The sequence below is a fragment of the Tachypleus tridentatus genome, chromosome 8 (assembly GCF_004210375.1).
Source record: "Tachypleus tridentatus isolate NWPU-2018 chromosome 8, ASM421037v1, whole genome shotgun sequence".
NCBI lineage: Eukaryota > Metazoa > Arthropoda > Merostomata > Xiphosura > Limulidae > Tachypleus > Tachypleus tridentatus.
The window spans coordinates 69,675,968-69,695,981 of record NC_134832.1 but is presented as its reverse complement, the minus strand read 5'-3'; the positions used below and the strand labels follow the sequence as shown (position 1 = coordinate 69,695,981).

General features: G+C 33.0%; 1 protein-coding gene across 1 annotated transcript; it reads left to right on the top strand.

The window, feature by feature from the left end:
* The first annotated feature begins 2,002 nt into the window (after nt 1-2,002).
* Nucleotides 2,003-16,419, top strand: LOC143224171 (nonsense-mediated mRNA decay factor SMG5-like). Its single transcript, XM_076452607.1, has 5 exons — nt 2,003-2,098; nt 5,287-5,410; nt 7,621-7,780; nt 10,055-10,156; nt 15,376-16,419. The coding sequence occupies exons 2-5, from the start codon at nt 5,312-5,314 to the stop codon at nt 15,384-15,386; spliced, it is 372 nt and encodes a 123-aa protein (XP_076308722.1). The 5' UTR covers nt 2,003-2,098; nt 5,287-5,311; the 3' UTR covers nt 15,387-16,419.
* Nucleotides 16,420-20,014: the final 3,595 nt, after the last annotated feature.

Genomic DNA, 20,014 nt, shown 5'->3' with positions numbered 1-20,014 from the left:
CTATCTCTTCTTTAGTGATATCCCTGTGGACTACATTATTGTTTTAATTTCTGAGTGAAGTATGAGTCATTATGTAAAAATAGTAGTTCACTTGTATAAAGTTTTCCAGGGAAGATTGTTTCTCTACAACTGTTGTACCAGCCACACTATAGACATAAGTGTTGCCAATTTAATTGTGTCAGACAAGCTGTAATTGAAACTAAGAAATAGTTTGCTCATTGTAAAATTGGCAAGTTGCACGAACCCAGCACTGTGTATGGAATATTAAATATTTATTACCTTTTACATCTGTGATTAAACTTGTGTATCTGTTCCTTGCTACATCAAAATATCCTAGTCAGTTATAAAGTATTTATTATGTCTGTGCAGTTTTTGAAAGTTTCACACTATATTTCATTGAACACACTTTCTGAATATTAAATTTTGTATCATTCTTACACACACAATTTGTCAACACCTTGAGAAGCTGCTATATATTCTTATATAACATTAAAGATTGGACAACAGAAGGCCATTCAACCCATCAAGGTCATTTAACATCAAGGTCACATTATTCAAACATCTTTAGCATTATAAGTTATTGGTGATGAGTAAAGGACATTATACTTAATTCAATTAGAAAGGTTATTAATAATTATTAGTAATTTTGTGAGAAAAACATTGGTAATATATATATAAACAGCAAGATTAATTTTTTTACACAGTAAAGTGTGTTTCGATAGGTAAAAAGAACTACTGAAATTGGTACTCTTTAGTTTGTTTAGAGATCAATGCTGTATGAAAAAGCTTTTGATTCGAATACGGAGTTTGAAATAATTTTGATATGTTTACAAAAGTTTGTGAAACTATAAAGTCAAATAGGAAAATTGATAAAAAATAAGTTGTGGGTGGAAACTTTAAGTAATTTTATAAATTTTAATGTATCATAAAATAACCGTATAGTTTGATTCATAAATAGCAAATTATTACAGAATATTTAAACAGGTGTTTTACATGAATTCATCAGAAATCAAAGTGATTGTGTGAATTTGGAACTGGGGATATTTCAGTGACCTTGTGCTATGTCTTATAGCAAGGAGCATGTTTGATATCACTGCACAACAAAGTTTTTGCTTCTTGAACACTGTTGGATGTTTCTTATAGATTTTGGCTGCTGATCATGAAAATCACATCCAAATTTGTCCATCACATACTGTTTCATCAAAATCTTCAGTTTTGCTACAATGGAAAAATTATATCAGGGCAACTGGAATCCATCAATGCTTGCTGACTACTGTTGGACACTGCATCGTGATGCTCCGGACATTGAATACAAACGAAAATCAGGAGCAAAACACTTTTAATTATGTTGAATTTAATAGCATATTAGAAACATAAATGCAATTAAATACGTTATTGCCAGTAAACAGTTAACTATTTCTCATAGTTCCTACGTGATGAAGCAAAACCAAAACTATATATGTGCATACCCACCAGGTACCTGTCACAATCATCAAAATCTTTTCAGGAAGCAAAACTTTTCAAAAGAAATTGTTATACAATGTATTCATTTAATTTTTCTAAGACATTGTAGATATGCACACTGTATCTTAATATTAATCAAATAGAAATAAATAGCTAGAATTCAGAATTTTCATGCTTTCTTTTATTTTGGTCATAAGTAAAAAATATTGGGCACATTCCTATTTGGGGTTTGAGATTATACTCATGGTAATATCTGTGATTGTGTATAGTGTCAATTTCAATTTACACTTCCGATAAAGCCCTCTAAGTATCTTTTTAAATATAATCTGGCATCTTTTATGTATTGAGAAACCAACCAATTAATCACTAATATATTCAACACTAATAATGTCTCTAGTAGTGACCCTTGGAATAAATCTTAAATGTTTATTGATAGTTCTGTAACAGGATTTTATTAATGTATTAAAAATTCTAACTTTTTTAATGTAGACTTTTCAATATTTTCTGTTTCAACTTGTTTCGTATATGTGTAAAGGGGTGCACTGAATACAGCTCGCAGACTTGAAGAGAGAAATCGAGCAGTGTCATCTCTACAAGAGCTTCTGAGTCCTGAGGTGACTGCATTAAGGACTAGGTTTGTGCAGTATTTTGTTGTGTATTGTAATAAAATGTATGAAGTAAGTAAAAAGAGAATAAATGCTTATTTGTAATTTTCCTAAAAAAAAGTGTTGCTTTTGGGGTTTAATAGATAAGGATTTTTTTTTTTTTTTTGCATAAGAAGGAAAAGTTTTGTTATAAAAGTAATTTTTTGTACACTTGGTTAAGCCATATAGTCAGGCCTGCTCATTAATTCACAGGTAGCATATGCAAATAGATAGAGCTAGCTAATTAATTCCATTAATATAATTGATTACTGTTGTGTAGATTAATCGATTGGTCATAAAATAATCAGCTGATTACCACTGTTTTCATTAATTCCAATTATCCAGTGATAAAACTACAATGAATATCGCAAAACATAAACCAGTTGAAATTGGTTTTCCAATTATTTCAACTGTCCTATACTTAAAATATTGTGAATTTTGCAATTTATTAATTTAGTTTTGTTGAAAATAATCAAGTAATTGAAATTATGGTTTTAAATTTTTAAAGTTTTTGATAATTCCAACTACCCATATAATTGAAATAATACTAATGTTTATTTTCAAGAACTATTTTACACAAATTAACTACATGTACTTATCCATTGCAAGTATCAAAACCCAGTTTTAAGTACAAGTTTTATTTTTAGTTATCTCATAAGAATATTCATCAGTTGAATGTAAGCAACAACTCTTTTGAAACAGGTTCAGTCCCTGAAACTGACCTTGTAACCATTTTGTGGTTTTTATAGTTTTCACACTAACTTTTAAATTAGTTGGTAGATCTTTACAAAACATGACAGATTATCAGTAATCATTATTAGGCTTTTATTTTTTAGTTCTTTTTTGGATAATAATAGTTGGTGTTTTTTATTAATTATCTCATGGGAATTGTTGTTAGTTTAATGTAAGCAATTACCTCTTTTAGCATGGACTTTGTTCCTGGAACCAACCTTGTAACCATTTTATGCTTGTAATAGTATTCATGGTATAGTAAGTATATGTTTATGAAACTCGGTAGATTATCAATAAACACATGTTAGCTACCAAACATGCAAAATGATTTTGATTTAAAGATTAAAATGCTTTTATGTATTAAATTTTTAATTAGAAAAAAATTATAATTACCAAATGTTCTTTAAGCAAATGCTTCTTTTATATTATTTTATCCATAAAATCTATCTATGGGTTCAATACATTGCATTGATCTCATAACCACCATAAAAAATTTGGAAATAACTATAAATTATTATTTTTCCATTCCAGAATGACTAGAGATTATGACATGAAAATATAAATGTTATGCATACACACACATATTACCAAATCCAAGAGTGTAAAACTGACCTATAAAAAGTTTTTGTTTTAATATATTATACATGTCTTTATTACTATTTAAAATTACTATTCATAGATTTTAGTTATATTTCTTAAAACATAAAACAGTAAATAAAGAATAGTAGAAAGTAATTACAAACTTTGAACTCATCTGTTGTAGGTTGCTAAGCCTTATCAGGTTTCACATGTAGAGGATGTGAAATGAAATAATTGTTTTTAGATTTTATATACACATTTTGAAATAACAAAAATCACAAATTACTGTTACAATGCCATAGAATTCCTGAACAATTTATGAAACATAGTAATTATACTGTATTTGGGTTTAAAAAATATGAACTTTCAAGCTCACCAAAGACTCACCCTACCAACTTGGAATTTGTGATAAAAAGAACTTGTTTATTTTGTGAATAGTTTGCAAAGGCTTAAAGAACTATGTGGGAAACATTCTGAGCTTTCACTTGGTTATTCACATGTCATGGACATGTAAGCAAGAGTTTTCAGGAGTGGAAAGATGTGGGAAAGGCCACCGGGTTTAATTCAGTTCATGTAGTGATGTTTATGTAAATAGAAAAGGTAGAAGATCCTTGTTTTATCTTCAGGTTTGTCAGTGTAGGTAATTTGAGTTCCTAATTCATAAGAAATACTCTTTGTATTTGGACATCACAAGCATCTAATTTGAAGTAATGCCACATTTATTGTACTATGTGACATACAAAATCAATATTTGGGGTTGTTTTTTTTGTATTTACCTTTAAGAACTTAAATGAATTGATACTAAAATATGAATTATCTACAATTTAATACCAAATTTATTGACACAGATTTATCAAATAGTACTTCAATAAACTTTTGAATGTGAGTCAACAAATGCAGTGACATGGCTTTAGACCCACATGGACAGCCCAACAATTAATTGAGAAGGAAGCTACATTATTCTCCTTGCATAGAATGTAGAATAACTTCTTCCACTCCTTACATAATTTGTAGTGACTGGAAAATGGCATTTCATTAATACACCTCCCTAGAAAGATTTTAAAGGTTTTCAGAATTATGCATATTACATTTTGAAATATTGTGACAACTGTGTCACATTACACCAGTTTAACAGGATGAAATTAGACTTTGTACTATAAGTTAAAACTTGAGTGGTAAATATATTACGAAGCAACAAAACAACATAAAGTTAGAAACAAGTATGAATTCTTTAGTTTTCACTTTTGTTGTGTAGTACTAGTCCATAAGCTGAAAGACTGTTTTTTGGAAAAACAATTCAAAGCTTTAGCAAACTTTTTTTGGAAAATTAATGCTATATGTATGTTGTAAATGTTATAGTATTCATGCCTTTGTTTTAATATCTTGAATTTCATGGTCATGGTTTTGTATATAATTGTAGAAAATGTATATATGGTTTTAGTATTTGCAAAATGGTCAGTTTTTCTGCTACTTAGTTTTGGATTACACTTCTGGTTTCAATATGTAGTTAGAATACAGGTACAATTTCAGTATTTAATAAAACATTGGTTAGAGTTTTTATGACATAGTTGGAAATAGACACTACTGGTTCAGTTTCTCACTGTAGTAAAACGTATACAAATAATGAGTTTTAAATTTAAGACAATAATTACTTCTCAGTTCAATTTAAATAAAAAACTGAAAAGTTACCAATGGCTTTAACTTTTAATTCTTATATGTAATTCTTGGAATGAATTTTGTGCAATTATGTCACACTTGAGAAATCAAACTTGACACTAAACTAAAACATTTTAGTTTTTCATCATTTTGTTAAAATAGATTAATTGTGAAGAAGCGTAATGAATTACAAATAAACATTTTTTGGTAGGTTGAAAGATTACTGCGAGAGACTAATGTTTTCAGATCAAGTGGAATATGGCCTTAAAGCTGAGGAACTTATGTGGAGAAAAGTATATTATGAAATCATACAATTGAGTAAGCAACACCAAAAGGTAAACCTATCAATGTCTTATTGTGACAGTTTTAATAATTTAGCTATATTTGTATGAATTAATTGTCATTGGATATCATATCAACAGTTATCAAAATGTTCAAGTGAATTATTTTTAATTTTACAAAAGCTATTCAATACAATAGAATGCCCCAGTGTGGCAAAGTGTTTAAGGCACTCAATTTATAATTCAAGGGTCATGGGTTTGAATCCTTGTCACACCAAACATGCTAGCCTTTCAGCCATGGAAGCATTATAAAGTGGTGGTCAATCCCACTATTCGTGGGTATAAGAGTAGCCAAGAGTTGGCAATGGATGGTGATGACTTCATACCACGTAGCCCTCGTGTAGCCTTGTGCAAAATTCAAAACAACAGAAATTGTATTTTTTTTAATAATAATCTTCATCTTGTACCATAAAATTAGGTTCTGCATAAAATGCATTGCTCCAGTTACCATAGAAAAAGTATTAATTAAAAAAAAAACTGGTTGTAATAATTATATTGGTGTGAACATGTTGCTTTTGACATATTTTAAAGTATATTTTGTTTACCGTATTTGGTTAACCTGTTCAGTGCCACGGACGAGTTAATTTGTTCTCAAGAATACCTAACTTCAGTGCTAGATGTCAGCACCATACATGCATTTGACCTACTTACAAATTGTTTCATTTTCGATCCAATGTTTTAAAATTACTCAGTTTTGCTGAAAAAAGCCCAGTATAGGAGCTGCCATAGCAGCTGAAATACTTGATAGTCAACAGGTTAATGGGCAGAGTATATAATATTTTTAATGTAATTTTTTTTATTAAATTAAGCTTTAGTGAGGCATAACTGTCAATAATACCTAAAATAAAATAATTTTTTGTAGTTTCTGTTTAGTAAGTTTTATGAAACATTTGAGTTCAATAAATAAATTTATCTACAAAGGAAACTTTTTTGTCAACAAATGTTAATGTTTTAACAGTTTTTTAACATGGGAACTTGTTAATTAGAATACTAATAAATTTACATTTCTAGCAAATGAAGAAGCCAATTTTATATATATATGTGAAATTAAATAATTACATTTAAAGAAGTTAAGTAAGTAAACAAAATAATCAGGAAGGACTGTGCTAAAAATAGTGAAGGGTGATACAGATGTGGGACATTGTGGGCTTGAGCACTTGCATCTCACTCTCCTAATTTCTAATCTTTTCATGTGAGACTAGCAAATTAGAGGTTAAGACTGATAAGACAGTGTATCCCCACCACAATGTGGATCCCACATCTTCAGTCACCTCCAAAACCGAGGATACGTTTTATAATCCCATGTTGTAGCTTGTACCCTAGGATCTTTTTTAAAATAAATTTAAGATTATTTTGTTTAATTTTAATGTGTTTTACTTTGGCTTAAAAATTTATGGTTATATGTACATATATGTGTGTGTGTGTACATACACACACATTTGTTCATTTATGTATATTTACCTCAGTATCAGTTTCACTAATTGTTTCTCCTAAAATTTCCTGTTTATTATTTATCAAGCTAAAAGAAAGCATCATCTGTTGTATGTCACACATGTTTGTTTGTTTTTTTTTGTTTGATTATGAACAATCAGAATCAAGCAAGAGCAGCCACATTGTAATTCATGTTTATAATTTCTGTATATGTGTTCTTGACATATTTGGCACTAAAGTTTAACATCCTTCATTTTAAAGTTGTGTTAAAAAAAAAAAGACATCTGAGTGTCCAATGAGGTAGAAATGTTATAGTTGTGCCTTTCACAGTGTGTTTATCTTAAGTTATCACTGTTAAAAGAGAAAACAAAACAAACATTTCCTATTGTAAAATATTGAAGAATTTATAAATTTAGAAATGAAAAAGAAAGTTACTGGGATCAGTACTAATTAATACTTAATCAATATTAACAATGAGGCCTTAGCATGGTCAGGTGGTTAAGGCACTCGATTCGTAATCTGAGGGTCACATGTTCGAATCCCTGCCACACCAAACATACTTGCCCTTTCAGTCATTATAATGTGTCAATAAATCCCACTATTCATTGGTAAAAGAGTAACCCAAGAGTTGGAGGTAGGTGGTGATGACTAACTGCCTTTCCTCTAATCTACACTGCAAAATTAGGGAAGGCTAGCACAGATAGCCCTTGTGTAGTTTTGTGCAAAATTCAAAACAAACAAACCAGTTAACAATGAAGTTCTTGTACTTCTAGAAACTTGTGACTGAAGGAAATGAAGAGCTATCCCGATATCTTTTAGCAGGGATGAGAAGTTATCAACATTTGTTACTTCGGCTGCAAACAGAATTTTATTTGGATTTAAAAGGAAATGTTGATGTCCCTTTTATATGTCAACAAAATGGGACAAAAAAAGGTAATTTTGTAGGATGATTTACAAATTGTACACTGTATGTATTGTAAACTTTCATAATTATAACATGAAGGCACCAGATAAATTTGTTTTCTTATAGTGTAGGAAATAAACCCACTTATTTTAAGTCTTTTACCTTGATATAGATCAGGTGCTAACAAGATGTGACGGTGTTTCAACATGAAGGACTGTGGGGAAATACATACAGAAAATTTATTAAAATTTATCACAACTTTTAAGTGTGTAAGAATGTATACCAGAAATACTTTGAATCAGAATAGGTTATTTCAAAGTTATAGGTATCTGGTAAATGTTTAAATTAATATTGACTAATATGAAAAGTATCATGTCATTTAAGTTAAGCTAGAGTGTTAGCATGATTTTGTAGCTATAAGTCAGAAGTTTCGTTTACAGTTGTAAGATTAAAAGAGATGAGAAGACATGATCATTTAGGATGATTTTGTATTTTCATCCATAATTTGTTTTCTTCACCTGAAATTCTAGTATCTGTGGAATGAGAAATACTCTAGTGGAATATTACAACCTAACATAATTTAAAGAAGTTAGTTTACCCCTACTGCTGTAATCACTGCATTCCTTATTTGGATTGACAGTGTTTTTGTGTTCTTCGTTTTGGTATCCTGAAATCTCACATTGTTTGTTTGTTTGGTTTACTTTTAGTAGAATACTCCAAATGCTTTATTTTTGTGTGGATTTTATTTTCGTAAACTACGAGTGTTGTTAATCCAGTAAGTCTGTTGTTTTCTTTGAAATTGAATGCTGTTGTTAATATTTTTCATTGTTACACTTGAAAGATTCATAGTAGCTATTGATATGTTATTTATTTAATAATATAAAAATTATCATAAATAAAACCATTTCAGAGCAAAATCCAACAATTAAACTTTTATAAAAGTGTATTTTTTACATTATTTGATATCTATATTATAGAGCAATAATTAGTAGGAAACATTTCTTTATTGGTCAACATTTCCTTACAGTGACATGTTCCCAACTTTATGTAGTGAACAAGAACTGTTGGAAATTGACCACTATTTTTTTTTAGTTGTTATATGATCTCTAAATTCAGTAAAGTTTAGACTTTGAAGGTTAATCTCGCATTCATGATTAAATTTCAAAATATGAACATCTTTTACCCTCTATGTATCACTGAATATTACATGGAAATGTTGCCTGTTTGCTAAATAAAAGTTCAATAGTTGAAAGTCAATAGTCTGGTATGGTTTCAACCTGTTCAGATGTGTGACCTAATAAGAAAATTGTTTGATTCACTTTGGAACTATTTACTTGAAAGGTACATTTTAAACTGTATCTCTCATTTGTTTCTTTTAATTTCAGGTGTCTTAAGTATGTACATAATTTGAGGTTTTAAAGTTTAATGAACAAAGTTTTGTGATTTTATATTTCACTTTGACAAGGATCTTGCATAAGGAAAATTTTAATTTTGGTTTCCAGTGAGGTTAGTTATGTTATGGTTCTCATGGTTACTAATTTCAAGTCACAGGTTTTCATAGTGTCACTTGTATAGCTAATATTTTATTGGGTTATACTTGGAGCGATTATCAATGGTTGGTAATTATTATGTTAATATGACTCATCATCGTTAACTTGTTCATGTAATTATCTGTAACGATTTGTTTGTACGTAGTGTTACTTGTGTAATATCCTGTTTATTGACTTATAAATTCAATTTCTAATTTTTATTTTTTTATTTTTTTTTACAAACAAAAGGCAGAAAGTTAAGTATGTTATGTGTTTTGTCCATCTGTCCAGATCAATGACTCCCAAACTCTGTCTGAGAGTCCCTTGATGTGAATAAAAACGTTTGAAGTACCCCAACCAATAACTTCTGTTATTAACATCTTACAAAAGGTTAAGAGAATGTAGACTAACTTGTGCTTACATTGTAGGTGCTTCAGTGTGAATACAATCAGTCAGCACTCTCTTGAGTCTCATAATTAAGTGAAGTTTACTCCACCTCCCCACTCCCACTACTTTAACATGGTGGTAGAAACACACTGTCTTAACAAAAACAGTAACACCTCCTTTCAAAATCCTGCATCATTTAGTTAATTCAAAATAATTTTTTTATCTTATTATTTCTTTAGAATTAAAATTAATTCAGCATCTTTGTTACCAGACCACTTTTAGCAACCCCCCAAAAAAAACTTTACAACACCAACTTTACAGAACACTGGTCTAGGTGTTGATTACATGTATTTCTATATGTAAGATGACTTTTTTGTTTTAAAACAGAAAAGTGGAAGAAACGTCAGAAGGATCGTGAAGTTGAAGAACCTGTGCAGGAATGGTGTCGTCAAGCTTGTCATCATTTCCTTATTTGTTTAGGGGATCTTGGTAAGACTTCAGGAATTAGGAAATTATATATTTTTCTTGTTAATGTTATCATTTTATGAACTATGTTAATTAAATTGGGTTGATGTAACCATATAATTTTCTTGCCAGGCTGATGATAAAAGATGTTCAGTTTGCAGTACGTCACTGAACATCTTCAGAACTTTCAGTTTTGGAAGGACTATAATTAAGAAAATCAATCCAACTAGTCAGTTAAGAGTAACCCATTGATTACAATTGTTTACCTTTCTTCTAATCAGCATTTCTAAATTAGAATTGACTATGCTTGAACTTACAGATCCCTCACCTATTCGTTTAACCCATGTATGGCCCGGCATGGCCAAGCGTGTTAAGGCGTGCGACTCGTAATCCGAGGGTCGCGGGTTCGCATCCCAATCGCGCCAAACATGCTCGCCCTTTCAGCTTGGGGCGTTATAATGTGACGGTCAATCCCACTATTCGTAGCATTGTAAATCCGTAGACTTGTCGCTGTACTAATGGAGGGTAAGCATTTCATACATTTTAAAATGATTAAGCATTGGGGCATTTTACCAGAATTTTGAAAATTAGATCAAAGGGCATTATTTAACAAATACAATCAACGGTAAACCTCAAAGCTTACACTTGTGTTATACAGTTGAAACGAAACACATTTATGGAACCAATTTGAGTACTCGTTTCCTGGACAGAAGTTCATTATCTAATTGAAGGTAACTTAGGAGATCGAAAGTTGCTTCCCTTATACGTAATTGTAAACAAAACTTAGAAACGCCTATAAAACTGCAAAACACAACATGTGAAACCCAAAGTTTGCACGCAACACCCCGTGGACACAACAAACATTCATGTCACATTTGGTGAAGATCCACTAAGAGGAGGAGAGTATTGGTAAAAAAAAACACGTAAAACCGCCCACTAAAAACTGGAAAACGTAAAAATAAAAATTTATGTGAATTTTCCCATAAATCCAGTGAACTTCTATACCAAATTTGATAAAGATGCTTCCATGTGAGGTGAGATAGTGGTAAGAGAAAATGGGTGAGAAACGCTCATAAAACCCAAAATTGATTGTTTATGTCTATCTTCTCATGGACCTAATGAGCCTCTATACCAAATATGTAAAAGGCTCGTCTAGTAAATTCCCACTGAGGCCTCAGAAATGTACTTTTTCCAATTTTGCCATCTTTTCACTCTAACATATGAAGAAGCAAACTGAACAATTCGTTCCTATATCTCAGCAAATGTAATAAACATTTTACTGCGGACTCCTGCAACATAATTGCTGGTTCTTCTGTTTGTATTTTGTTAGAAAATTTAAAGGCTTGATTAACAAATCCTCTCTTATTATGTTTCAAATAATCCACGGTCGACACAAAATCGTGTTTTATTTTGTTTATTTGGTGTAATTTCAATCGTATTTCTTTTATCAACTAGAAGACTGCGACACTTACCTAAGTGTACATGAGTGCTCTTAACTCGTATTTAATTGGTAAATGTCAGTTTTAGAACTCTTTTGCCCCTCAGTGGCACAGCGGGTATGTCCGCGGACTTACAACGCCATAATCCGGGTTTCAATGCCCAAGGTGGGCAGAACGCAGATAGCCCATTATTTTGTTTGTGCTTAACTACAAACAAAATTAGAACTTTCCTATCGTCTTCCTATTTAATATCACAATACGAGATAAAATAAGAGAATTGACGATTTTTTAAAATTAAAAATCTATTTTCATGAAGTGCCCATCAAAGTGTGTTATTTAAGTATTGTCATCATTGTAAAGACTAGTTCTGTATGTCTTCAATCCCTTCGAGACGTCAGTTGTTCCACAGGACAGCTGTGAAAGCCCTCCGCTACGTTAGGCCTCTGTTCTGTCCAGATTTTTGCATCCCTTCGAGACGTCAGTTGTTCCACAGGACAGCTGTGGAGGCTCTCCGCTACGTTAGGCCTATGTTCTGTCCAGATCTTTGCATCCCTTCGAGACGTCAGTTGTTCCAAAGGACAGCTGTGAAGGCTCTCCGCTACGTTAGGCCTCTGTTCTGTTCAGATCTTTGCATCCCTTCGAGACGTCAGTTGTTCCAAAGGACAGCTGTGAAGGCTCTCCGCTACGTTAGGCCTCTGTTCTGTTCAGATCTTTACATCCCTTTGAGACGTCAGTTGTTCCGCAGGACAGCTGTGAAGGCTCTCCGCTATGTTAGGCTTTGTTTTGTCCAGATCTTTACTTTTATAATGTTGTTCTACAAAGATATCTTTTGGTCTTCCTCTGCGACTCTTCTAATTCACTACTGGCCTGTTGTTTGTCTTTTCAGTCTGTTTTCTGCTTCTTAATAAATGCCCATAGTACAACTTGAGGTACATACTATTTATAAAACAGTAACTTTTGCCAGACTTTGTTGAATGACTATTATATTTATTTCTTCTGATACAGGCCAAAGTTCAATGGTTATAAATGATTTTATTGTTAGTAGGATGCAGCTTACAATAACTGATTTGTTGTAAATAAGTTTTATTGTTAGTCAGCAACAGCTTACAATAACTGATTGGTTGTGAATCAGTTTTATTGTTAGAAGGCAGCAGCTTACAATAACTGATTTGTTGTAAATAAGTTTTATTGTTAGTCAGCAACAGCTTACAATAACTGATTGGTTGTGAATCAGTTTTATTGTTAGAAGGCAGCAGCTTACAATAACTGATTTGTTGTGAATCATTTTATTGTTTGCAGGCAACAGCTTACAATAACTGATTGGTTGTGAATCAGTTTTATTGTTAGAAGGCAGCAGCTTACAATAACTGATTTGTTGTGAATCAACTTTATTGTTTGCAGGCAGCAGCTTACAATAACTTATTGGTTTTGAATCAGTTTTATTATTAGCAGGTAACAGTTACGTAAGTCTTGCACCTTAAAGGTGAATTTTCAACAAATTTAATAATTACCTTAGAAACTGTACTTTGGTTAGGTAAAATTTCTGTGTGGTTGCCATATTTTAAACACTTTAGTTTTGAGTAATAAATGAAACAAAATATGCGATCCTCGAACACAAGTTCTTCTCGGTCGTTTGGCTGTTTCCGTGACGTTTTACAACTATGACGTAATAGTTGCCAAACACGCCTCGTTGCGCGCCGACCATTTTGTTCCTTTCAATGGTGGTGTTTTATGTAAATCTATCGGTGTTTTATTCGGATTACATACCTTGTTATACAATTTTGTCTTGATATTGCTACTTTATGTTTGTTTTATGATAACATGGTTTACTGCGTTGCTTATGGTTGCAGAAAAGGAATATGTCGTATAAATTATACATTTATGGTAAATATTGAATTAACTATTCAGCCTGCTACATCTAGTTTAATTTTATAAACGGAATTATGACGTATAATTGAAATTCATTTTGTTACGAGTCATAAATACCCGGTATAATGATTGTGGAAGGGCCGAGTATTAGTTACCATAGTCGGCAAAATATAAACAAATAAAACCCAGTCTGTGATACCAATAATTTATAAACACCAGACAGGTTTCGAGATGCTTAAAATTGGACGTAAAATAATACAGACCATATTTGTTGTCATGACTTAGGCTTACCATTCTTCCACTGGCGGTATGACCGACTCGCCACCGGCCTGAGCGCTATCAGTATCACTCACAGTTCCACCACTTTCGCTCGTGGAACTGTCCTCATCACTAGAACTTGTCAAATCTGTGTCAAAAGTAACTGTTCTAGGTTCGTTCAGAGTAGGTTCGAATTAATATGGTGCTACTCGACACTGTTCAAAACACAAAGTCAAAACAGACTCCGCCACTGTTTCTCTGTATGCATTGGCCATGTTTATTTACATTTAATGCACTGGCGTTGCGGTTTGTTTGGCAACTATTACGTCACAGTACCTTTCCTAGCTGCAAACGTAAAACTAAAACGTTCGGATTGCCACTCAGAAAGGGCATTTTCTGCACCAAGTTCTACGTTTCATTTATTAGCACATATTTTTATAAAAAATGTGAACCTGCAAAATTAATCAGTATGAGTAGTTCTTTTGACAGCAAAGTTCTTTTTCTGTAAAATTCACCTTTAATAAAAAAGTTGAATCAATAGTTTAATCAACTAATCGAAAGTTTATTTTAACCAAACAATATCTATTTTTTTTTAAATTAGTATAATGATTTGTTTGTTTGTTTTGAATTTCACACAAAGCTACGGGAGGGCTATCTACACTAGCAGTCCCTAATTTAGCAGTGTAAGACTAGAGGGAAGGCAGGTAGTCATCACTACCCACCGCCGCCAACTCTTGGGCTACTCTTTTACCAACGAATAGTGGGATTGACCGTCACATTATAATGTTCCCACGTCTGAAAGGACGAGCATGTTTGGTGCGACTGGGATTCGAACCCGTCATTCTCAGATTTATGAGTCGAACGACTTAACACGCTTGGCCAAGCCGGGCTTAGTATAACGAACTGTTTCCTTTGTAATGTTTCATTATAATGTTCCAGGTGATCAAGTTCAGACTTCATGGAATACTATTTAAGATACTTTACTCTTGGAATACTATTTAAGATACTTTACTCTTGGAATACTATTTAAGATACTTTACTCTTGGAATACTATTTAAGATACTTTTACATTTCTGGAATACTGTTTAGAGACTTCTTGATTCTTGGAATTCTGCTAAGGGCTCTTCTTCCCGTATCATTTAATTATATGGGTTTTACACATTGAATAATGTACTGTTTTCATTATATGTCGAATAACGTATTTTGGCTAATCGATATACACTTTACTTTCCAGTAACAACCTACTTTGTTCGATTTCATGACGTTACTTCGACAAGCTAGTCTGATTATTTTACGCACATTAAAAGCTTTCAGCTACCAATATAATCCTGACTCGCTAAACCGTATACCTTTGTTATCAAAATGACAGAAAATCGGGGATTTCAAACGTAGTTTCTATTTGCTGTATCTTTCATAATAGTTTCCTGGATTTTGTCACTGATATGTCTAAAGTCTCCGTAAGCTCTTTCAGCCGTGGGAGCGTTATAATGTGACGGTCAATCCCACTATTCGTTGGTAAAAGAGTAGCCCAAGAGTTGGCGGTGGGTGGTGATGACTAGCTACCTTCCCTCTAGTCTTATACTGCAAAATTAGGGACGGCTAGCGCAGATAGCCCTCGAGTAGTTTTGCGCAAAATTCAAAACGAACAAAAAAACAAACGTGAACAATGCTTTCCAGGTGGTGTATAGAAAATAGTGCTTCTATAGCGTAAGGATACATTTCAAAGACAGTGACGGTCAAATCTCGATTATTGGACAGACAAGAGTGGCCTAGGAGTTAGCAGTGGGTGCTATTGGTTAGCTAATTTCCCTCTAGTCTGTCAGTCCAATGTAGAGAACGACTATACAAACCCTTATGTAGTGTTCCACAAACATTTTCAATAAATAAACAAGCAGATAAATTATGTATTATCTACTGATAACTATGTAGCAAAAAAGAATGTAGTGCATGATTTTGATTTAACACTTGTGAATTTAATACAGTTTTTTTGGTTATTTTGTATTTAGTATTTCATAGCCATCAAAGTCCACGCACCACGCGGTATATTTCTAGATTTTTCACTGATTGAAGGTTTGGTGTTTCTTTGAGTAACATTAAAAGAGCATTTGGAATATCGTTCCTTTAAAAAAAATTGTTTAGTTCAGTCAAGTGGTAATAAAAAGAAAAAAATTCAGTGGATGCAAACTGAAATCGAATTTTCGACCCGGATGACACCTTATTTGCGCGTGCGTTAAGCAACTGGGAAGAGCAGGTTTTAAACCCAATGGTGTAATAGATTGCTGCTTTTATAAAGCAGCCGAAAGTGTAGAGCGTGTTTATGGAAATCATATCTACGATATTATGCTCTTCAATCCTTAGTCTAGCATGCTAACCACCAGGCTACGCCCAGTTTGACTAGACTGGAACTTTTGTATTTGGCGTAATATTTAAAAGACATGCTCTAGTGTCAACGCTATGTACTAACTTCACTATGAAATCATTCTCAAAACCTAAACGTTTAATTTAAGTAAAGAGAATAAGGAAAATTCCTAATAATATAAACTATACAAATGTTTCGTCGAGTATTTTGTTAACAAGCACAACATTCAGCACACTATTTGTGCTGGTAGAATAGTGGTAAGATTTTGGACTACAACGCTAAAATCCGGAGTCCTAATCCCCACAGTAGACACAGCAGACAGTATTTCATCCAAAACGAAATTTCGTGCAAAGTGATTTAAAATAGACTATGTATAACATTAATGGTAAACACAAATATATATATATATTCCTGATGTTCTAAAAACACGTAGATCAAAAAAGTCCTACAAGCCGAGCGCTCATATTAACACTAATTGTTTACAATTGTTAAGACTTAAGAAACAGAAACTTGCAAAATTTTCATAACAGCAACAAATATCATATATTTAAAAAATGTAGTAAATTAGTAGAATGAAACAAACTTTAGTGGTTAACTTATAACTCCTATCTTGGATGGTTGCATTATTATTATATATAGAAGCATAGAAAACCCGTTTAAATGTATTAGTCTGAGTATATGAGTTTACCAAATAATATATGAAATTTACTCTATTGTATGATATGACTTATTGAGGCTAATCTATTGTTTATTATAACTTATGAAAGTTACTAGATAATATAACTTATGAAGTGTACTTTGTTGGATATTATGATTTATGAAAGTTACTGTAATATGTAATTATTATGACTTTCTAAGGCTACTCTGAAAGTTAAGTTGTCCTGTGCCCCTGGTGTTAAGCCCGGCATGGCCAGGTGGGTTAAGGCGTGCGACTCGTAATCTGAGGGTGGCGGGTTCGCATCCCGGTTGCACCAAACATGCTCGCCCCCTTTAATCGTGGGGGCGTTATAATGTGACGGTCAATCCCACTATTCGTTGGTAAAAGAGTAACCCAAGAGTTGGCGGTGAGTGGTGATAACTAGCTGCCTTCCCTCTAGTCTTACACTTCTAAATTAGGGACGGCTAGCGCAGATAGCTCTCGAGTAGCTTTGCGCGAAATTCAAGAACAAGCCCCTGGTGTTTAGTGTGTTCGTCCTTATTATCCTATTTTGTTTGGAAGATAATAATAACACAATGTAAAAAAAAATTTATTCCTGGATAGTACGTGTTATTTATTAATTGCTTATGTTGTAAAAGTACAGAAAATGGCCATTATTCCCTTCAAACTTTGCTTTTGTGACCTGGATAATGAAATTTATAAATTAACCTATTTTATATGTAAAAACAGACAAATTTGCACATTTTCATTTACATAAGGTCTGAATAAACCAACATATGAATCAAGATTTACATGTATTTATACTAAAGATATACAAAATGTTTAGAAGTGAGAAGTTTTCGAGATTTGTGACTGTAATGTAAATTATTTTCACGTATCAGACCCCAAATATAGTTTCCCATCATGTTTTTGTTATACACTCCCAGGTCACAAAAGCAAAGTTTAAAGAGAAAAATAGGTCTTTTCCATTTACTTTAGGCATAAGCAATTGGGAAATAACACTTTCTGTCCAGAAACAGGAAAAAGTAAAAAATTTGTAACATAGTGTTACAATAAACATTGTGTTACATAGTGTTGTCGCTCTGACACGAATAGTGAATATTTTCGAAGTTACTTTTTTATAGAATTGTTGACGAACAAGAGCTCAAGTCTCGTAAAGTAACAATAATAACAATCTATAACATAAAAGTGATACAATAGGAAAACATCAACATCAAGCTGTTCTGGTGAAACAAACATATATTAACGGTCTCTCTCTACACAAAAGCCAATAGAAGTATACTCAGATGTCTGCTCTTTCAAATTAACAGCTGTACGTTAATGAGTTCTATTGAGAGAAGAACAGATAATGTGGGCTTAAGATAAAAGTTTTATCACTTCCAAAGATTCGTGTAAATAATAGGAAGGTTGTAAGTTCCTGCTAATGATGACAAGCATTCTGGTTTATATGAACAAATAAATTGCACGGTAACACTAGAATCGGTGCACGTGTGGAGCTAAGAGGTTCTCTTATTATATTCTTCATTTCGACAATAGGTGTCCTTTACTCTCCTCTCAAAGAAGATGAAAGTTATACCTAAACTAGTCTACAAATTAACAACTACTGAACTGTTGTTGTTGCAAGTGAAATATAGGTTTATTTAGAACAAAAGCAACAATTACATAAACAATTCAATAAGGGAACTCAGTTCCCAAAAATATAAATTAAATGATCTATAGGAACGACCTTTTAACTGACATATTACCTCTAACCTTATTTTAATCAAATTCTTCATTAAAACATCTGAAGTTTTGAGATATTTCAAATGGTGCTCAAGCTGTTATATAGAGTATGAACCTATCAGCTCATTGTTTATATGTTAAACTACTGCTGCGCTACCTGTTGATGAATGACGTTCATTAAATATCATAATGAACTTTGAAAAATTTCTAACAAACAAACGTAATGTTTTGTACACGAATTCTATGTTTGTGGTATTGCCCTCACACCTGAGTTTGTGGTATTGTCCTGACACCTGTGTTTGTGGTATTGTCCTGACACCAGTGTTTGTGGTATTGTCCTGACATCAGTGTTTGTGGTATTGCCCTGACATCAGTGTTTGTGGTATTGCCCTGACATCTGTGTTTGTGGTATTACCCTGACACCTGTGTTTGTGGCATTGTCCTGACACCTGTGTTTGTGGCATTGTCCTGACATCAATGTTTGTGGTATTGCCCTGACATCTGTGTTTGTGGTATTACCCTGACACCTGTGTTTGTGGTATTACCCTGCCACCTGTGTTTGTGGCATTGTCCTGACACCTGTGTTTTTGGCATTGTCCTGACATCAATGTTTGTGGCATTGTCCTGACATCAGTGTTTGTGGCATTGTCCTGACATCAGTGTTTGTGGCATTGTCCAGACATCAGTGTTTGTGGCATTGTCCTGACACCTGTGTTTGTGGTATTACCTTGACACCTGTGTTTGTGGTATGTCCTAGCTAAACGTGACTCGTCTTCTCGTTTTCGTTCACTGTCTTTGTTGAAACAGGCAGACAACAGTTACAAGTACTACGAGCTATTTTTTTAGCAAATGGAGTGTTACAATTAAACAAAAGTATATGTACGGGTTCAAAGCACTGTTACTGGCTGAGAAAATTCCAAAAAAAGCTACAAGGTTCTGTTTCAGGAGAGAAGGATTCCCAAAAGCAATAACGATTTCTTGAACTAAATAAGGCGTGCTCGCGGTTAAAAATGTTGACACAACAGTCAAAGTCATTTTAACGTTTTCATTTTCGCCCTTGAAATATGCGAGTTTGACCAGTTCAGGCATTCACGTTTCGTTTTCCTTTCCTTCCGTTTCGGATCTATAAAATGTTCTTTTCTGGATCGAAACCGGTTCAGACTTCCAAATCTTGTTTACATAGTGTAGATTATCTTGGAATACAAGAAAATGATTATCAATATAGGAAGGATAAACACCACTAGAAGAATCAGAGCCATGTATACTTGTCTGTGAAGGACGGACAGAGAGGAAGTGTAAAACTTGGCAACACAGAATGTTTTACCATCAGACAAGGTGACAGTCTGGAATACGTAGGCATTTGGTAAGGAGGGCAACAGAGATAGAACCCATGCACTGGTAATCAAAGCTTTGGTGCGAGCATTACGAAACAACGGATAAACTATGGCCGAGTGACGATCTAATGCAATCGCTAACAGCATGTAATTCAAAGAAACCACGGTGAAAGTTTGGCAGACCTTAAATGTCCGACAGAAAAGATCACCAGCAATTCATTCTCGGTCCATGAACTGCCAGAC